Source organism: Colletes gigas, unplaced genomic scaffold (genome assembly GCF_013123115.1).
Source record: "Colletes gigas isolate AHSC1104 unplaced genomic scaffold, ASM1312311v1 Colletes_gigas_Sc00024, whole genome shotgun sequence".
NCBI lineage: Eukaryota > Metazoa > Arthropoda > Insecta > Hymenoptera > Colletidae > Colletes > Colletes gigas.
Genome location: NW_025106653.1, coordinates 2,225,187 through 2,240,914, shown reverse-complemented (window position 1 = coordinate 2,240,914; position 15,728 = coordinate 2,225,187). Strand labels below are relative to the sequence as shown.

At 38.6% G+C, this 15,728-nt stretch overlaps 1 protein-coding gene across 1 annotated transcript; it reads left to right on the top strand.

The window, feature by feature from the left end:
* The first annotated feature begins 478 nt into the window (after positions 1–478).
* LOC122401388 (T-box-containing protein TBX6L-like) lies at positions 479–14,693 on the top strand. The gene is made up of 5 exons (XM_043403476.1): positions 479–572; positions 4,650–4,797; positions 10,500–10,809; positions 13,721–13,867; positions 14,166–14,693. Exons 1-5 carry the CDS (start codon positions 479–481, stop codon positions 14,691–14,693), a joined length of 1,227 nt encoding a protein of 408 aa, XP_043259411.1.
* The last annotated feature ends 1,035 nt before the right edge of the window (positions 14,694–15,728 follow it).

Sequence of the window (15,728 nt, the reverse complement as noted above, 5' to 3'; positions counted from 1 at the left end):
TCTATGAGACGACGTTTAAAATCGTCTTGAATGATGGAAAATACCAAGTTTGGAATTCGAACGACGAGTAATTATGTCTTATGGAAAGAAGAGCTAAGGCCTCTTAATCTTTCTTCGCTTTACTCATTTTTTTCTCTCCCGATCGCTATCGTACGTATCTTGAGGTGCATTTCGTGGCAACTCTTGCCGGGCAGCGTGGAATTGCATCGACCAATCGGGTCGGCGTGGGCGCGGCGGCAGCGCGGTGGGGAGAAAGCGGCAGCCAATAGCGGAAGCGGCCTCCGAGTTACAGTGATGGATCGCAGTAACGGAGCCGCTTCTACTTGCAACTCCGAAACGCATCGTCAGTCGTTACTGGACTGTAACGCGGTAGACGTCGGATGACACGGCTGTTCCCTGAACTTTTCTATTTACGTTTGCGGTGAGGTTACGTGACAAAGTGGCAGAAACAATATTAGAACGGTGCATCGTTCGGAAGATGAATTCGATCATGCCCATGGAAATGCAACTGCAATTGCATCAACAGATGCTCTTCCGCGAGCAGCAAATCACACTTCGCAGGCACAGACCAGGTTGGTGTTCAATGTTTATTTATTTTAAGTATTGTTCGCTTAGCTGTCTGGTTCATGAGTTATGTTTTATATTATTTGTTGAATATTTCTACGTTCGTGAATCAATTAATTTTGAACTAGACAATAAGTGACCAAACTTGTAGAACTATTAGACATTTTCGCAAAAAAACAAATTTTAACAGAGGGTTGGAAATACGTTATTCAATGGGGATTAATTTTCTAAGGATGAGTCAACAGACACATTTTTTGACGTTCTATTTATTATTGTAGAAGTATTTATTTCGAATAGTTTTAACGTAACAATAATAGAGTTTTTAATAGTATAATAGATGGACGTATAATTTATCACTGCAAGTTGTGAAACAAGATATCATGCAATTTTCTTAAACTATAAGACGATAGCTTCAATCGTACGTACGGATGTTTAAAAATAATTATTTATTATTAAATGGTGGAACTTTAAAGGAAAAATCTCAAAACACTGTCGCAAAATCAACATTTCTTTTAACACCATGTCGAAACTAATTATTCGATCGAAAATTCCGTACGCGCGACTGAAGAGGATAGTATTAGGAACCACCGTACAAAATTTTAAGTAAATCGGATGAAAATTGACTCAGTTATTGAGCTGCTCCGTTTGAAAAATGTAGTTTTGAGAAAAACACGTTTACAGTTTTGCACCAAATTATCTACGAAATAATGTTGGAGTTTTTAAACTATAAAGGACATCCATTTCAGGACCCTAAAAGTTATCCTCTGTAAAAAGATTATCGTCATCTTCTTCATTTATATCTCTTTTTTCCTTTAATCGAACGTCATGCGTCGCTGTTTTGTGTTTTGCGTTTTGCGCTCAGCAGCGGAAAGGCGAAGCGTGGCCTGTTTGTGTCGATATCGACCTTCATTATTTGTAATAATCCTGAATAGCCATCGTTAAATTGGATTACGGCTAAATAAGTTGCCAGTTGGACATTCATTCATCGACATTCATTCACATCAATTATCGCTCTAGACTAAATAGTCTTGATTCACGTAGCTATCTCGACCAAAACACTTCCCATTCATATAAAACCCTTACCACAGTAGGAATAATGAGTTTCAAATGAATGCCCCGAAGTAAAGAGTAGTTAGTCTCAAGCGTTACGTATATTACATGCTCTTCATCTACTAAATCTTCTGTAACACTGTCATTTTTGCAAATTTTACTTCGATATTTTTGGGGAGCATTCTTAATCCCCCAAGCATTGAAAAGAGATAAAAAACAAATTTCGATTTTTTAAATAACATAAGGGAAAGAATGAAAAATGTTCAGACTGCGATGGAAGACCATTTGAAAGAAAAGTAAAATACATTACAATAATTTAGTAAACTTCAAAGTGGCATAACTCTTGAATTATTAAGTTTTGGGCATTTACATGCTTTTCATCTACTAAATCCTCTGTAACTTTGTCATTTTTGCAAATTTTACTTTGATATTTTTTAGGAACATTCTTAAACCCCCAAGCATTGAAAAGAGATAAAAAACAAATTTCGATTTTTTAAATAACATAAGGGAAAGAATGAAAAATGTTCAGACTGCGATGGAAGACCATTTGAAAGAAAAGTAAAATACATTACAATAGTTTAGTAAACTTCAAAGTGGCATAACTCTTGAATTATTAAGTTTTGGGCATTTACATGCTTTTCATCTACTAAATCCTCTGTAACTTTGTCATTTTTGCAAATTTTACTTTGATATTTTTGAGGAACATTCTTAAACCCCCAAGCATTGAAAAGAGATAAAAAAAAATTTCGATTTTTTAAATAAAATAAGGGAAAGAATAAAAAATGTTTAGACTGCGATGGAAGACCATTTGAAAGAAAAGTAAAATACATTACAATAGTTTAGTAAACTTCAAAGTGGCATAACTCTTGAATTATTAAGTTTTGGGCATTTACATGCTTTTCATCTACTAAATCCTCTGTAACTTTGTCATTTTTGCAAATTTTACTTTGATATTTTTTAGGAACATTCTTAAACCCCCAAGCATTGAAAAGAGATAAAAAAAAATTTCGATTTTTTAAATAAAATAAGGGAAAGAATAAAAAATGTTTAGACTGCGATGGAAGACCATTTGAAAGAAAAGTAAAATACATTACAATAGTTTAGTAAACTTCAAAGTGGCATAACTCTTGAATTATTAAGTTTTGGGCATTTACATGCTTTTCATCTACTAAATCCTCTGTAACTTTGTCATTTTTGCAAATTTTACTTTGATATTTTTGAGGAACATTCTTAAACCCCCAAGCATTGAAAAGAGATAAAAAACAAATTTCGATTTTTTAAATAACATAAGGGAAAGAATGAAAAATGTTCAGACTGCGATGGAAGACCATTTGAAAGAAAAGTAAAATACATTACAATAATTTAGTAAACTTCAAAGTGGCATAACTCTTGAATTATTAAGTTTTGGGCATTTACATGCTTTTCATCTACTAAATCCTCTGTAACTTTGTCATTTTTGCAAATTTTACTTTGATATTTTTGAGGAACATTCTTAAACCCCCAAGCATTGAAAAGAGATAAAAAAAAATTTCGATTTTTTAAATAAAATAAGGGAAAGAATAAAAAATGTTCAGACTGCGATGGAAGACCATTTGAAAGAAAAGTAAAATACATTACAATAGTTTAGTAAACTTCAAAGTGGCATAACTCTTGAATTATTAAGTTTTGGGCATTTACATGCTTTTCATCTACTAAATCCTCTGTAACTTTGTCATTTTTGCAAATTTTACTTTGATATTTTTGAGGAACATTCTTAAACCCCCAAGCATTGAAAAGAGATAAAAAACAAATTTCGATTTTTTAAATAACATAAGGGAAAGAATGAAAAATGTTCAGACTGCGATGGAAGACCATTTGAAAGAAAAGTAAAATACATTACAATAGTTTAGTAAACTTCAAAGTGGCATAAATTTTGAATTATTAAGTTTTGGGCATAAAGTACGTAATGCTTTTAAAAACCGCATGGAATATTGAAATCAAAGTTATAAAGTTCCATTCAAAAAAATGCCCAAAAATGAATTTAATTTTGCTTGACTATTTTTTGTGCCTTCGATCGTTTTAGAGTACTGTATATTTCGTTATATTAAAAAAATATGCAACATCCTATAATTTTGGATGCGGTATATCGAAATCGTACGAATACAGTCGCGAATAGATTTCGATCAACGCTATGTACATTTGTATGCGCATATAACGCGAACGTGTCCCATTTTTCTGGTTTCCCACGGGGAAAGGTAGCCTGGGTAGAAGAGGGTGCGTCTAAAACGCGACAAGTTCCCGCGTAGGCGACACAGATCCACGCGAGCTTCTCTCGGTTAAGATGAAAGGTGCCGACTTTCGGTCGAGCGGACAATCGTTATCTGACCTATACAACGGCTCGGTACCGGCGTCCTCTCGGCAGGAAGAGAAAGAAGATGAGCCGATGCCCGCAATTATCCTAGCCGGGACATAATGCCCCGACCGCAGAACCGCGAGACAAGTGCAGAGCGAATCGCTCATGCGGGCAAGCGACGACGCTCTATAGATTCACTTGCAAAAGGTGTTCCTCCTGGCATTCGAGTTACCTCATCCGCGCAATTTCTTGTCCTCCCTTAGCTTGTCCGGCCAATCTCTAGGTAGATACAGTGCAAAGGATAACGATCGGGACCAGACAGAGTCGTCTTCCTGCCAACGGTGCTTCCTCTTGCGTTTCTCCTTGCGAAAAATACCTTTTGTTTTTCGCGGAGCCGAACCCACTATTCTGCAAATTCGTAGAAATTCGTAAAAGTTCGTTACAATAGTAGAGATTACAGGGAAATCGAATGGAGTCTCGCATGTGGTAGTCATAGACAACGTTTCAAATTTGCATTTTTACAAAGAATAAACGTTGATAGTAAATTTGTAAATGATATTATAGCCATTGGGAATAACGGAGAACTTCGAGTCGAAATGAAATGAAAACTCTTGCATTATAATTTGAAGAAACGATGGAGGCATCCTTGGTCGTGGGAAATTGACACATAAATTTACTGTAACGTTGTTTCAATAATTTTCAGAAGATCTACCGAATTCGAACACGTGGAGAATACCTGCTCCTGGAAGAGGACCTCTTCTTCCCGAGGTGAGGGTTGAACTACAAAATCGGGAGCTCTGGCAGCAATTCCACGCCGAAACGACGGAAATGATAATTACGAAGACGGGCCGGTGAGTACATGAATAGTAATTTTAAAAAAAATTTATTTATCGTCGAGAATTTGTCTCTTACAAGCCTCCGTTATCCGGAAAAGTTTACTTTTAAATTATGAAAATATTGTTTAATCGAAGCAAAGGTAAAAGGAGTATTGTAATATGTATATACGTCTGGTACTTGTTCATATAATTGAGTAATACTTTTGCTTAATTATCGAAGTTTTGTGCGTCTGCGAGTTACGAGGGACATATTTTTTCGATGAGCCCATTACAGAAATTTTTTTCCTTAAATTCCATCAGGGGTTGAATAGTCCAACAGGCGCCATGCGACCACACCCATTGTCGCTGTCGAAAACCCGTAGTAGTGTCTTTACCTGAAAAATTCTCTCTGTATTGCTCTTAACTTTCAACTTACAATGTTTCATGAAATGCAGTCATATATTGTTTGTATAAACATTTGTACAATTCAATCTTTAGCGTCTCAATACTTTCAAATTTGACTAGCACAATAAATTATTTACTATAAAAGTAGTATACCTGGTATGTTATATACGTCATCGTAGATGAGTCAGGTTCCACTAACGCAAAGTTTTCGTACAACGTACCTACGTATCAGTTTGGGGAGGAAAATGGACGCCTTTAACGAGAAATGCCCTCTCGCGACGACAGGGCGATTAGTTTCACGGAAGGTGGTTAAGAAAGGTCGTAAAAGTAAGGTCGTGACGACGTGACTGCATTTATCGGCGTCACCGATCTCGGAATCATTTTACGAAGGTAGATTTGCGGGAAAAGTCGTACGACCGGACGGATGTAGATGAATCACGACTTCCGGCCATTCTTTACCGGAAACGATCGAGCTACTGGTCACTCCTTTTCAGATACAGAGACGTACCTATCTAAGATAACGATTACGAAGAATTTTGCATAACCTACGCGCTAGATAACGCGTCGATTTCAGCCAGATGGTTACGTTTCGAACGCGGGGAACGAAAGGGTAGAGGGTAACACCGATGTGACAAAAACAGGCCCCTTAAAATGTTCGATAAGATCTGTCCATCCGAAGCGATTTAACCCGATGGATACTTTTCTATCATTAACGCGAAGACGCTATTAACACGCCGACCAAAGACTAAGAAGGGAGGAATTATTCTGACACATTCTGCTAGATAGTGTTGAGGTTTCATTGGACAATGTATTTATTTAATTAAATATGTTCACTATTAACTGTACGAAGCGTGTTACGTTATAGACTGATCCAGCAGGTGACAGTCGATTACACCGTTTTAGCGACAGAGGTGAGATTTACGACTACGCTTCGTCTTGTTACTCCTGGCAGATAGAAGCAGGATACTGAGAATAAATAACTTTTAAGAGACAGTGGATGAACACTGGTGAAATTCATGGGCGGTCCAAGCTTCACAATAGTAACGAAGGTGTACGTCCCATCCGTGTATCCGTGGCCTTCCGGGCCAGCGAGGATTCTGTTCTTCCGAAAGCACCACGTGTCAACCACGTGCACCCTGTCCCAGGCCGCGCGTATACCAATCAGTATTCCGTGACACGATCGACTCATTCGTGTTTCTCTGACCGACAAAGTCTCGCTTTTTCGGTGCATGCACTTTGTTCCCTTTATCACCTTCTGTCCCCGTTTACCCCCCACGTTCGCGCTCCTGGCGGCCTTGCACCATCGCCGATGGCGTGGACAGGAAAAACGTGCGCCCCAGAAGCGCAATTCCAGAACTCTTCGGCATTTGTTTCCTCTTTTCCTCCATACCTGCTCCTTTTCCCTCGCAGCGTCCTGTTCCTAAGCAGAGATAATTAATTTCACGTTTCGTCGCGATTCGTCCGTCACCGATTACGTTCTTCGGTTTACGGTTGTCATTTGGAGCTGGAAAAAATTCCCTAAAAAAGTTTGTTAGTTTGTAAAGCTTGTAAAGTATATATCTTAGCTTTAGGAGGATCTTTGATGCTTACATATTGTTAGATTACTCATATACAGGGTGTTCGGCCACCTCTGGGAAAAATTGTAATGGAAGATTCTAGAGGCCAAAATAGGACTCAAATTATGAATACCAATTTGTTGATGGAGGCTTCGTTAAAAAGCTATTAACGTTTAAAGTTCCGCCTGTATTGAATTTTTTTCTCGGAAATGCGCATGATTTCGGTGGTATGTCTATTCACCAAAAATGATTGTAATTGACCCCCGCAACCGAAAATAATTTTTCCAGAACGATTTGAAATTTTTTAATTTTGTCGAGAAATTTTACACATTCTCGAATTTTTTTGTAGAAAATAGGTAGGATTTCGGGAGTGTATCTAATGACCAAAAATAATTGTAATTGTCCCCTGCAACTAAAAATAATTTTTTTACGATTTGAAAAATTTTTTTTGCCGAAAAATTTTAGCATCTACCTGAATGTTTTTCTCGAAAGTGAGTAGGATTTCGGGGGTATGTGTATTCACCAAAAATGATTGTATTTGACCCCCGCAACCAAAAATAATTTTTTCAGAATGATTTGAAATTTTTTAATAACTTTTTAACGAAGCCTCACTCAAGAAATTGATATTCTTGATTTTCGTCTTATTTTGGCCTTTAAATTCTCTCATTAAAATTTTCCCCCACGGGTGATCGAGCACCCTGTGTAATTGTGACGATTAATTGTTTCCCCAGTTTGAATATTAGTTCACCAATATTATATAAATGCCCAAGATTTCTGTCCATTTTTGATCCAGTAGTTTCACATATTTCTTATTGCAAATTGGAGTTAAAGCAAACCGTTCGATAACCACGATTTTAAAGTAAGATCACGACGTATAGAAAACTGTATTTATAATCGAATCCTGCGTAGTTGCGCGGATCTAAGGCCTTTTTACACTGTTCCGCCGAGCCACGTGACTTTTGATTCATCTAATCTGCGAGATGAAAGAGAAGCGGGGCGCGTGCTGCCGATGCACGCGTTGTATCACGTTATTACGACATTATCTGGTTATTCGATAATCTCGAGAGGCTTTTTAAAAGGACCAGACGCTCGGATCATCGGCGCACGGGCCTTCCAGCAGCCGTCGCGACGGCGTAATCCTCCACTTATAAGGGCGCCACTTTTAGTGGATCCAACAACGAGGGCATGGTCGTTGATCCTCCCTATCATTCTCGAACGAGTCTCCTGAGAATTTTTTTCCCCAACGTCGAATAAATCGTAGGTTAAACGTTGCGAACTTGATCGCTTCGCGGTTGCTCAAAGCTCAACCCTTTGAGGTCCTATGTCAAGGTTCTAGTCTTACGTCGAATTCAGCTCGACATACAATTTTCTGACTCCTATCATATCTATTTTATTGTAATATTCTGACGCAAACAGCTAATAATTATTTAGGTGTAGCAACAACGTTTAATTTTGTCCTAAACGTTAGTTTATTAATGTAAGGATATTTTCATTTCTTCTTTGCATACTGAGTTATTTTTGTCAAATATTCTTGGCAGTGTAAAATTTGCATCTAGGATAGTCTTTTTGCTAAATTTGTATAAATATGGTTTTGCAACAGAAACGTTTAATGTTACACGTGGAAATGAGGAAACATTCTATATCATTTTTTTAACAGCAAGATTTTACTAATATTAAAAGCAAAGAGGGAGAACAACTTCAATGCGTTAAAAATAAAATGAGTAACTGGTTTATGTGGTACGAACTCGTTAATGAATAATGAAATAACTTTTCTCGAACGTTTCGATCACTAAATCTGAACTCCATCCAGATACATTCTCTCCGGCCATGTCTTTATCAGTAGATATATCTTTATTTAATACTCGTGTTTATAAACGAAACGATATCGCCTAAAGGTGTCATGTGTAAATCTGTTACCTCTAAATCTTTTCTCGAAACCATTGATTGCTTTACGCCGACGTAGTTCGCAGAAGAATTTAGTTTATATACAAACGAAGCCACGATTCGATTCGAAGGCTTAAACGGTTCACGCACGTGACGATTTCCCGTTCAAAAAATCGCAACGCGTATAACTCCTGCTTATTTTATTTTAGCAATCGTAGCTACGGTAAAGAGCAAAATTTCTATACTATTCTAGTTTCGAACGTGCGACGTTGAATTTTGACTAAATAAATTATTTTTAATATACCTCACGAAACTAAATTGTGCATCTAATCTACCTAACGATCTAATACAACCTTAACACGTCTACTCGTGACAAGGAAGAAAGTAGAAACAATGAAGGTACGCAAATGCGTGACAATCGTGTTTCCATAAATACTGATATCAAAAATTGTTATCAGACAGAGATCAAGTATTTTAAAGCACATGCTCGTCAAGTAAATTTATTTTCTCGCATGCCAGGTGTCAAGATGATTTCAAGGACATAATGTTTTCTCTTTTTTTTCAATGAAGTCATATATTCATTTACGTTTCTATTGCCCATTTTCGATCGAGTCGAACGAGTTCGATATTTTCGACATCGATACGTTAGGAAAGAATGTGATCGATGCAATGAAATATTTTTCTCTATACACCAGAGTAGCATAACTATGGTACCTTTGGCCGTCATCCTAGACAAGGCTAAAAACACACTGCTCTCCACAGGTAGCATAAGCAAACTGAACGAGAACGAAGGGACAGAAAATTCCCTGTCATTAACGTCCCGGCGACGAGTGGGCGTCGCCGAAGGAACGACTCGAACTCCAGTTACTTCCGGCGACTCTTTGAGAGCATCACGGGCCCTGCTATCTTTCGATCCCGACAGCAACTTCTCCCCCTCGTGTAAACATTTCAAACTTGCGGACAATCCCATAAGTAAACCTCCAAAAGTCAATCTGCGGTGGCTCGGGCCCGTTTGCATACCTAATTGCGGATTTTCCACCGTCGCTTTGTACCGCTTTTTATCCGCTCCCATGGGAGTCAATGGGACAACACGATGAAAATTAACGGGGAATCTTTCTTCTTTCTTTCGCAATTCGTGCTGCGTTACGTACGTAACCGTGCTGGAAGTAAAAGGAATTAGATCTAAGCTTGATCGCAGCGGTACCTGACTTTTAGGGATTTAAAAGTTAAGCCCGCGAAAGATATGCATCTCGAGAAATGGACGCAATTAGCAGCGGGAAGTCCAACCTGTGTCCACGAATTAGGCTCTTGGAGTCGTACTTTCGTAAAGTGACGCATATATGTCCACGCTAATGCATAATATGCACGCTAATCACCTTCGGAAATCGTAATCTTCTCTGGAACTCCGTTCGCATTGTTTCGAACGCAATTTTAACAACGGAAAATCCAAACGATCGATTTACGTGATCTCATCGGTATTTCCAAACTCGTCGAAACATTTAATCGAAACATTCGAACTCCAGGAAATATTATGTGTTTTGAAACTTCATATTATTGAGTTGTAATTACGACAAAAAATAATTTTAAGCACGATGACTTCTGTGATCGTTGAATCGTTTCCTCTGCAAAAGAATGCACCACTGCTCGAAACAAATGATGAGTAATCACGATTAAGAGATGTGTTACGTTTTATTCTCAAATCTATGCAGTGAACGAAAAAACATTGAGATTATTTTTTTTCAAATCTATAAACTTTTATATTGTTTATTGTTACGAGAAACTTGTTGATTTATTGCATGGGTATGAGTATCGATGAAAGAGGTTTAGATCACCTACGGTTTCAGATTAACAATTTTGTTTTATGTAACAAGTAGGTATTATGTTTTGTTCCAGACGAATGTTTCCATCGATTCAGCTGTCTGTCACTGGATTGGAGTGTCGTGCTAGCTACTACGTTCTTCTCGAAGTGGAACCGGCGTCCGATCGTCGACACAAGTATGTTGGCGGCGGTGCAGGCGTCGACGATGGTCCTAGGAACGCAAGAGGATGGACGTCGGCTGGTCCAGCCGAGCCTCAGCCTCGAATCGATCGGAGAATTTACCTGCATCCGGATAGTCCGGCGCCAGGTTCCCACTGGATGCAACATCCTATCAGTTTCAATAAGCTCAAGCTGACCAACAACGCCGTTGATCCCAAAACTAACGTGAGTACTCCCTATTTGCTGTAACTGATTTATATGGTGCAAGGCGAAACGTAATCAACATTTATACTATTCCAACTTTGTAAAAAGAAGTATAACAATCTTCCTCGGATCGTTTTAAACATCCTCTATTCTCACACCCCTAAGTTGAATTTATTAAAAGATTCTTTTATACTAGGAATTCAGTGAGAACGTGAAAATAGTGTATTTTTATTCAATGCTTCTAAAGATTTGAACATTTTTTTGTGTATTTCAATAAATTGGAAAGGAAGGTTTGTGCACGTTTGTTACAAGAAAAAGAATTCAAGAATATATCTCGGGGAAAAGGATTGGAAGCGTATAGAGGAGTACGGAAAAGGAAGCTGGCGATTCACTAGGAGCAGTAGCGGCGTTCCATTTATCTAGATGTCCCATGTTTAGACAGGCCAGCTTGTCCTTAAATGCCTCTTCTCTCTCTTTCTTTGCGTGTCTCTGGTTTCGACTTACTGGTTTCTCTTCGCCCGAGCCGCATGCGGGAGGTCGCCACACACGGATCCACCCTCTCAGCTACTCGTTTCACTTCCGATTGGGACCTACTTAAAAAAAAACGCCTGCTGTTTTCAAACGATACCTCACTTTGCGCCAATTAACTTCAACTTTCCACTCGTAGTTAATTCTTTAGATTCAAAACTTTAAAAAGAAATGCCTCCAACATCTTTTTGAGGAACAGATTTTGTAAACCTCCGAAAACACTGCAGAATTCCTTTAACAATTATAGATGACGATAAAATTGAATGTGGATTCACAATCCGTTTTTGTTTAACATAAAATTGAAGATGTAGAGAAAAAGCGCCAGCTGTTCTCAAACGATACGTCACTTTGTACCAATTAACTTCAACCTTCCACTCGCAGTTAATTCTTTTTACAAACGTCAGGAAACCTTACAGAATTCTTTTAACAATTATGGATTACGTTAAAACTGAATATGGATCTACAATCCTTTTTTGTTTAACATAAAATTGAAAATGCAGGCCTACAATTAACCAAGGATAAGCTCGTTGATGTTAGAACCATAAATTTGATAGAATTGATACTAAAAAAAGTCTTTGATGATTCTGATATTCCTTTGTAAGCTTATCCTCGTCTCTTCTTTTTAGTTGAAAGCTTAACGTCGCATCGACAACGAGGTCATTAGCAACATAGATTATTATTTGTCGGTGATTCGTAGAGTGATTTGTCGCTATGGATGAATTTGAAGATTATTAAAAGCTTCCTTTAGTGAAAATGCGAATAATATCCTCAAATTAATCCATAGCAACGAATCACTCTACGAATCTATTTAATCACCGACAAATACTAATCTATATCGCTAATGACATCGTTGTTGATGCGACGTTAAGCTTTCAATATCCTCATCTTTTTGATTGAATTAACATATATCAAAAAATATTATTCTGAGCAATATTGCATAGACAGGTTTCGTGAGTTGCGTTAGATTGCCAGAAGGGGTCGATGAAAGTTAAGAACCACTGTCCTAATGGGTCCGCTAACAGGAGGGCCTGTTAAATGGCCGAGGTGACCAAACTCGGCGTTTCCGTGCACGGGAGCCGGGGACCGGATTAAAATCTGGAAAAGGGAAAAGGTCGACGCTGCGCGTATATACTCTCCGTACCTTCGGGAGGACTTAAGCTACTCAAAACGGTGCCGGGTACGTCGGTTTCGGGCGTTGTCCGTGAAGAACGGAGATTAACACGCTCCACGACACCCTGTAATCGATATACCTCCCTTTTCTCTCGGCGAGTGGGTTTGTTTACGCCTCGGCAGGACAAGTCCTGGCAGCTGCCTTCAACGGCGCCCCTTGCCAGTTCTTTCAATTTTCCGGAATTCATACTTCGGGAATTACTTCTGCGGATCTGCTCCGTCTCGAGCACCCCGAAGACCGCGCACGCTTCCGCAAGCAATTATTAAAACGAAAGAATTCCGATTCTCTTTACCCCAACTCCTTCGCCTGAAAAATACGCAAAGCTCCTAAAGAATCGAACCTAATTTATTTCAAATATTTCAACGTGAAAACCCGATATATGGTGTGAAAGAGCCAATAAAACCTTTCTGAAATCTGAAAATTTCGATCGTTAGATAGCTTCACTGAAATTTCTTCGTTTCGTTTCGCACCCTGGCGATTGGATCGAAGCTGCATCGCCGTAAGTCATGCAGTTTAGTCAAGATTTTGAATTGGCCCGAGAGCGTGTGATTCCGGGAAGGTTGAAGGGCCAGTCTGGTTTTCGAGAATCGCGTCTGTCCCCGTCGTCGTCGGCATCTTTAGCGAGGCGCCAACTTATCTTGACGAAGCGGCATCCCTTTACCCGATTCTTCAAACTAATTACGAATTTAATAAAATTCTCCCTCGCGTCTGTCGGCCGGAGTGAAGGGAATCTCTTCTCCGCGACCGGTAAAAAACGGAAGATGTCCATTACGATTTGGGGCCGCGGCGCAACCACCAATACCCGACCAAGAATTAATCTCGCGTTTCTCGATCGGTAATTATTATTACGTTTATTATCAACCGTCAACAGGAATTTTTCAATGTTATATAGTTAATACTTTAATTTGATCGACTTTCGAAATACGTTTTAAATTTTATTGCGATCCTTTCAGTCGTTTTTCCGTTGCATTTATAATTTGTAAGCAAGAATAAATTGTCTGTTTCCTGATTTGTATGGACGAGAATAGAGGTGGTTTAATCGAAATCGGTTCAGTAGATTAAGTTAACCCGGAGTAGACAGACAAACGAACAGAAATAAATTTGTTAAATGTGTGATTCTATATAAAAATTCTATAAACTATGCGTCTAAGTAAAAATCAAACGTTGCAATTTTATTTCCATCGGTGTGTTTGTTGTTAAGATACCACTAAAAAGTCATGCTATTTTTTGCAGGTGGTCCTGACGTCCATGCACAAGTATAATCCGCGAATCTGGATCATTCGTTGCGACGACGCGACAAGACTGAACGATCTATACTCCCATCCAGCCTCGTCGTTCAGATTCAGCGAAACGGAGTTCATTGCCGTGACCGCTTATCAGGTAAATATCTATGTACATACACGATGTTTCCTAACACTTTGCGGACGGATATCTGGATATACTCGATAATATATTTTTATCTGTCGTCACAAATCAACAGAACTTGATTTTCTCGATACGTTCAAGCCGTTACTAAAATCCGAATAAAATGCATACCTACCATTGGAAGTAATTTTTACGGTACACTTGATGCGTTTAATTGCTATTTATTCTACGATGATAACTCAATTCAAAGTTGGAAGCTTCGAAATAGCGATACTTTACTTTGGAAGTAAAAAAAGACATTTGACTTTTTCAGAACGAGAATATTACGAAATTGAAGATCAACTACAATCCGTTCGCGAAAGGTTTCCGGGAGACGGGTCAGTCGCGGTGCAAGAGGAAATTCCATCAAACGGAAATGGAGAGATCGAGTCGTATCGACGACGAGGAGGGCAACGTGTCCTCGGAATTTGAATCGAACAGGGCATCGAGTCACCTGGACATCGTCGCTCAGAGGCCAAAGACTGCGTCCAGCGAAACCGGGAGTCTCGACGACAGCGGTGTCAGTAGCTGCGGGGGTGTCAGTCCACCCTTACCCTCGATACATAGGAATTCACCATCGAGAGAAATCGATCGCGACACGCAGCCACGATTGCACAGGCCGTGGGTCGATTCGTCGCCAAAGTTTTCGTCTGCTGCCGTATCTTCGAGACTATCGCCCGGATACGATCTTCTAAATTTTCCTGTGAATTACCTGCGTCTGCAACATCCTTCTATCACCATGCAACCTGATTTGATAAGGTTGCAATATCAACCGTTGCCACAGTTCTCGAAGTATTATTAAATATCTGCCATTTTGGTGCCAATAATCGGCTACCCTTTCCTATATTTTATTAAAAAAATTTTGATCTTGTTAATATATTGCCAAATCGATCTGGATCACTGTCTAGACAATTCTACGTTAACTTGCGTTTTTAAAGTGAAAGATAACTTTTAAGTACAAGAATTTTAAATATGATTTATACGCTTATTCGATAGCCGGGGTCCTCGGGGTACCCATGGTAAGAAAATTGAAGGATTTCATGGTAAAGTAGTTTTAAGATTAAGTCTGTTAGAAGGAATAAAGAGATGGGATAAATTCCATCGGACGATGAACCAAAGATTTCCTATATTTAGCAACGATGGAAGATTAATCTCGATCTTCTCTGATTCGGTCCTATCATCGATTATTGTCGATAAAAATGTAAAATTAGACAGATATTCGAGGGAGAAAGTTGTTAAAAACGAAGTTGCCTAAGTGTATGAATTGTTGTATTAGTGAGAATCAGTTTGATGTACACCGTTATGGTGGTTTAAGGCTGTAAAGCGAAATACCTGAAAATATCTGAATTTGTATATTTCGCATGTTGAAGGAATTTGCTTCTGAAAGAATGCACTTCTGGGGTTTTGAAAAAATATTGTGCCTTAAGCAAGCGTACGAGATAGAATATTTTCGAACTTTTACCTTTTATCCTTGTATCGATTGCTGGAAAACGACCAAAGATATTTCCAATGACTTCTCGACTGTTTGGAAGGATTCCTCGCTCCGAATGCTCCAATAGATGTATTCTATTTTACCTGAGTTTGTATAGTTAACGAAGAAACCTATGTGCTTCGCTCGTATTTGAAAAATGAGCAAGCAAGATATCAAAGAGTTACGTAATGGAAAGCAATAATTAAAAGAGAATCAGTGCCTTATATTATGGATTTACTCCGCGCGAATGTAAATAAGTACAAATAATAGTGCCTTTACCAAAGGGACGAATGTTTGAACATATAAGTAATTATTACTAATGTAATTATTATTGTTATTAACTGTACACTAGGTTCCTTGACATGC

Coding starts and splice junctions, on each gene's coding strand:
- LOC122401388 (XM_043403476.1), top strand. CDS start 479: ATGAATTCGATCATGCCCATGGAAATGCAACTGCAATTGCATCAACAG. Junction 10,810..13,720: donor CCGTTGATCCCAAAACTAAC/GTGAGTACTCCC, acceptor TATTTTTTGCAG/GTGGTCCTGACGTCCATGCA. Junction 13,868..14,165: donor TTGCCGTGACCGCTTATCAG/GTAAATATCTAT, acceptor TGACTTTTTCAG/AACGAGAATATTACGAAATT.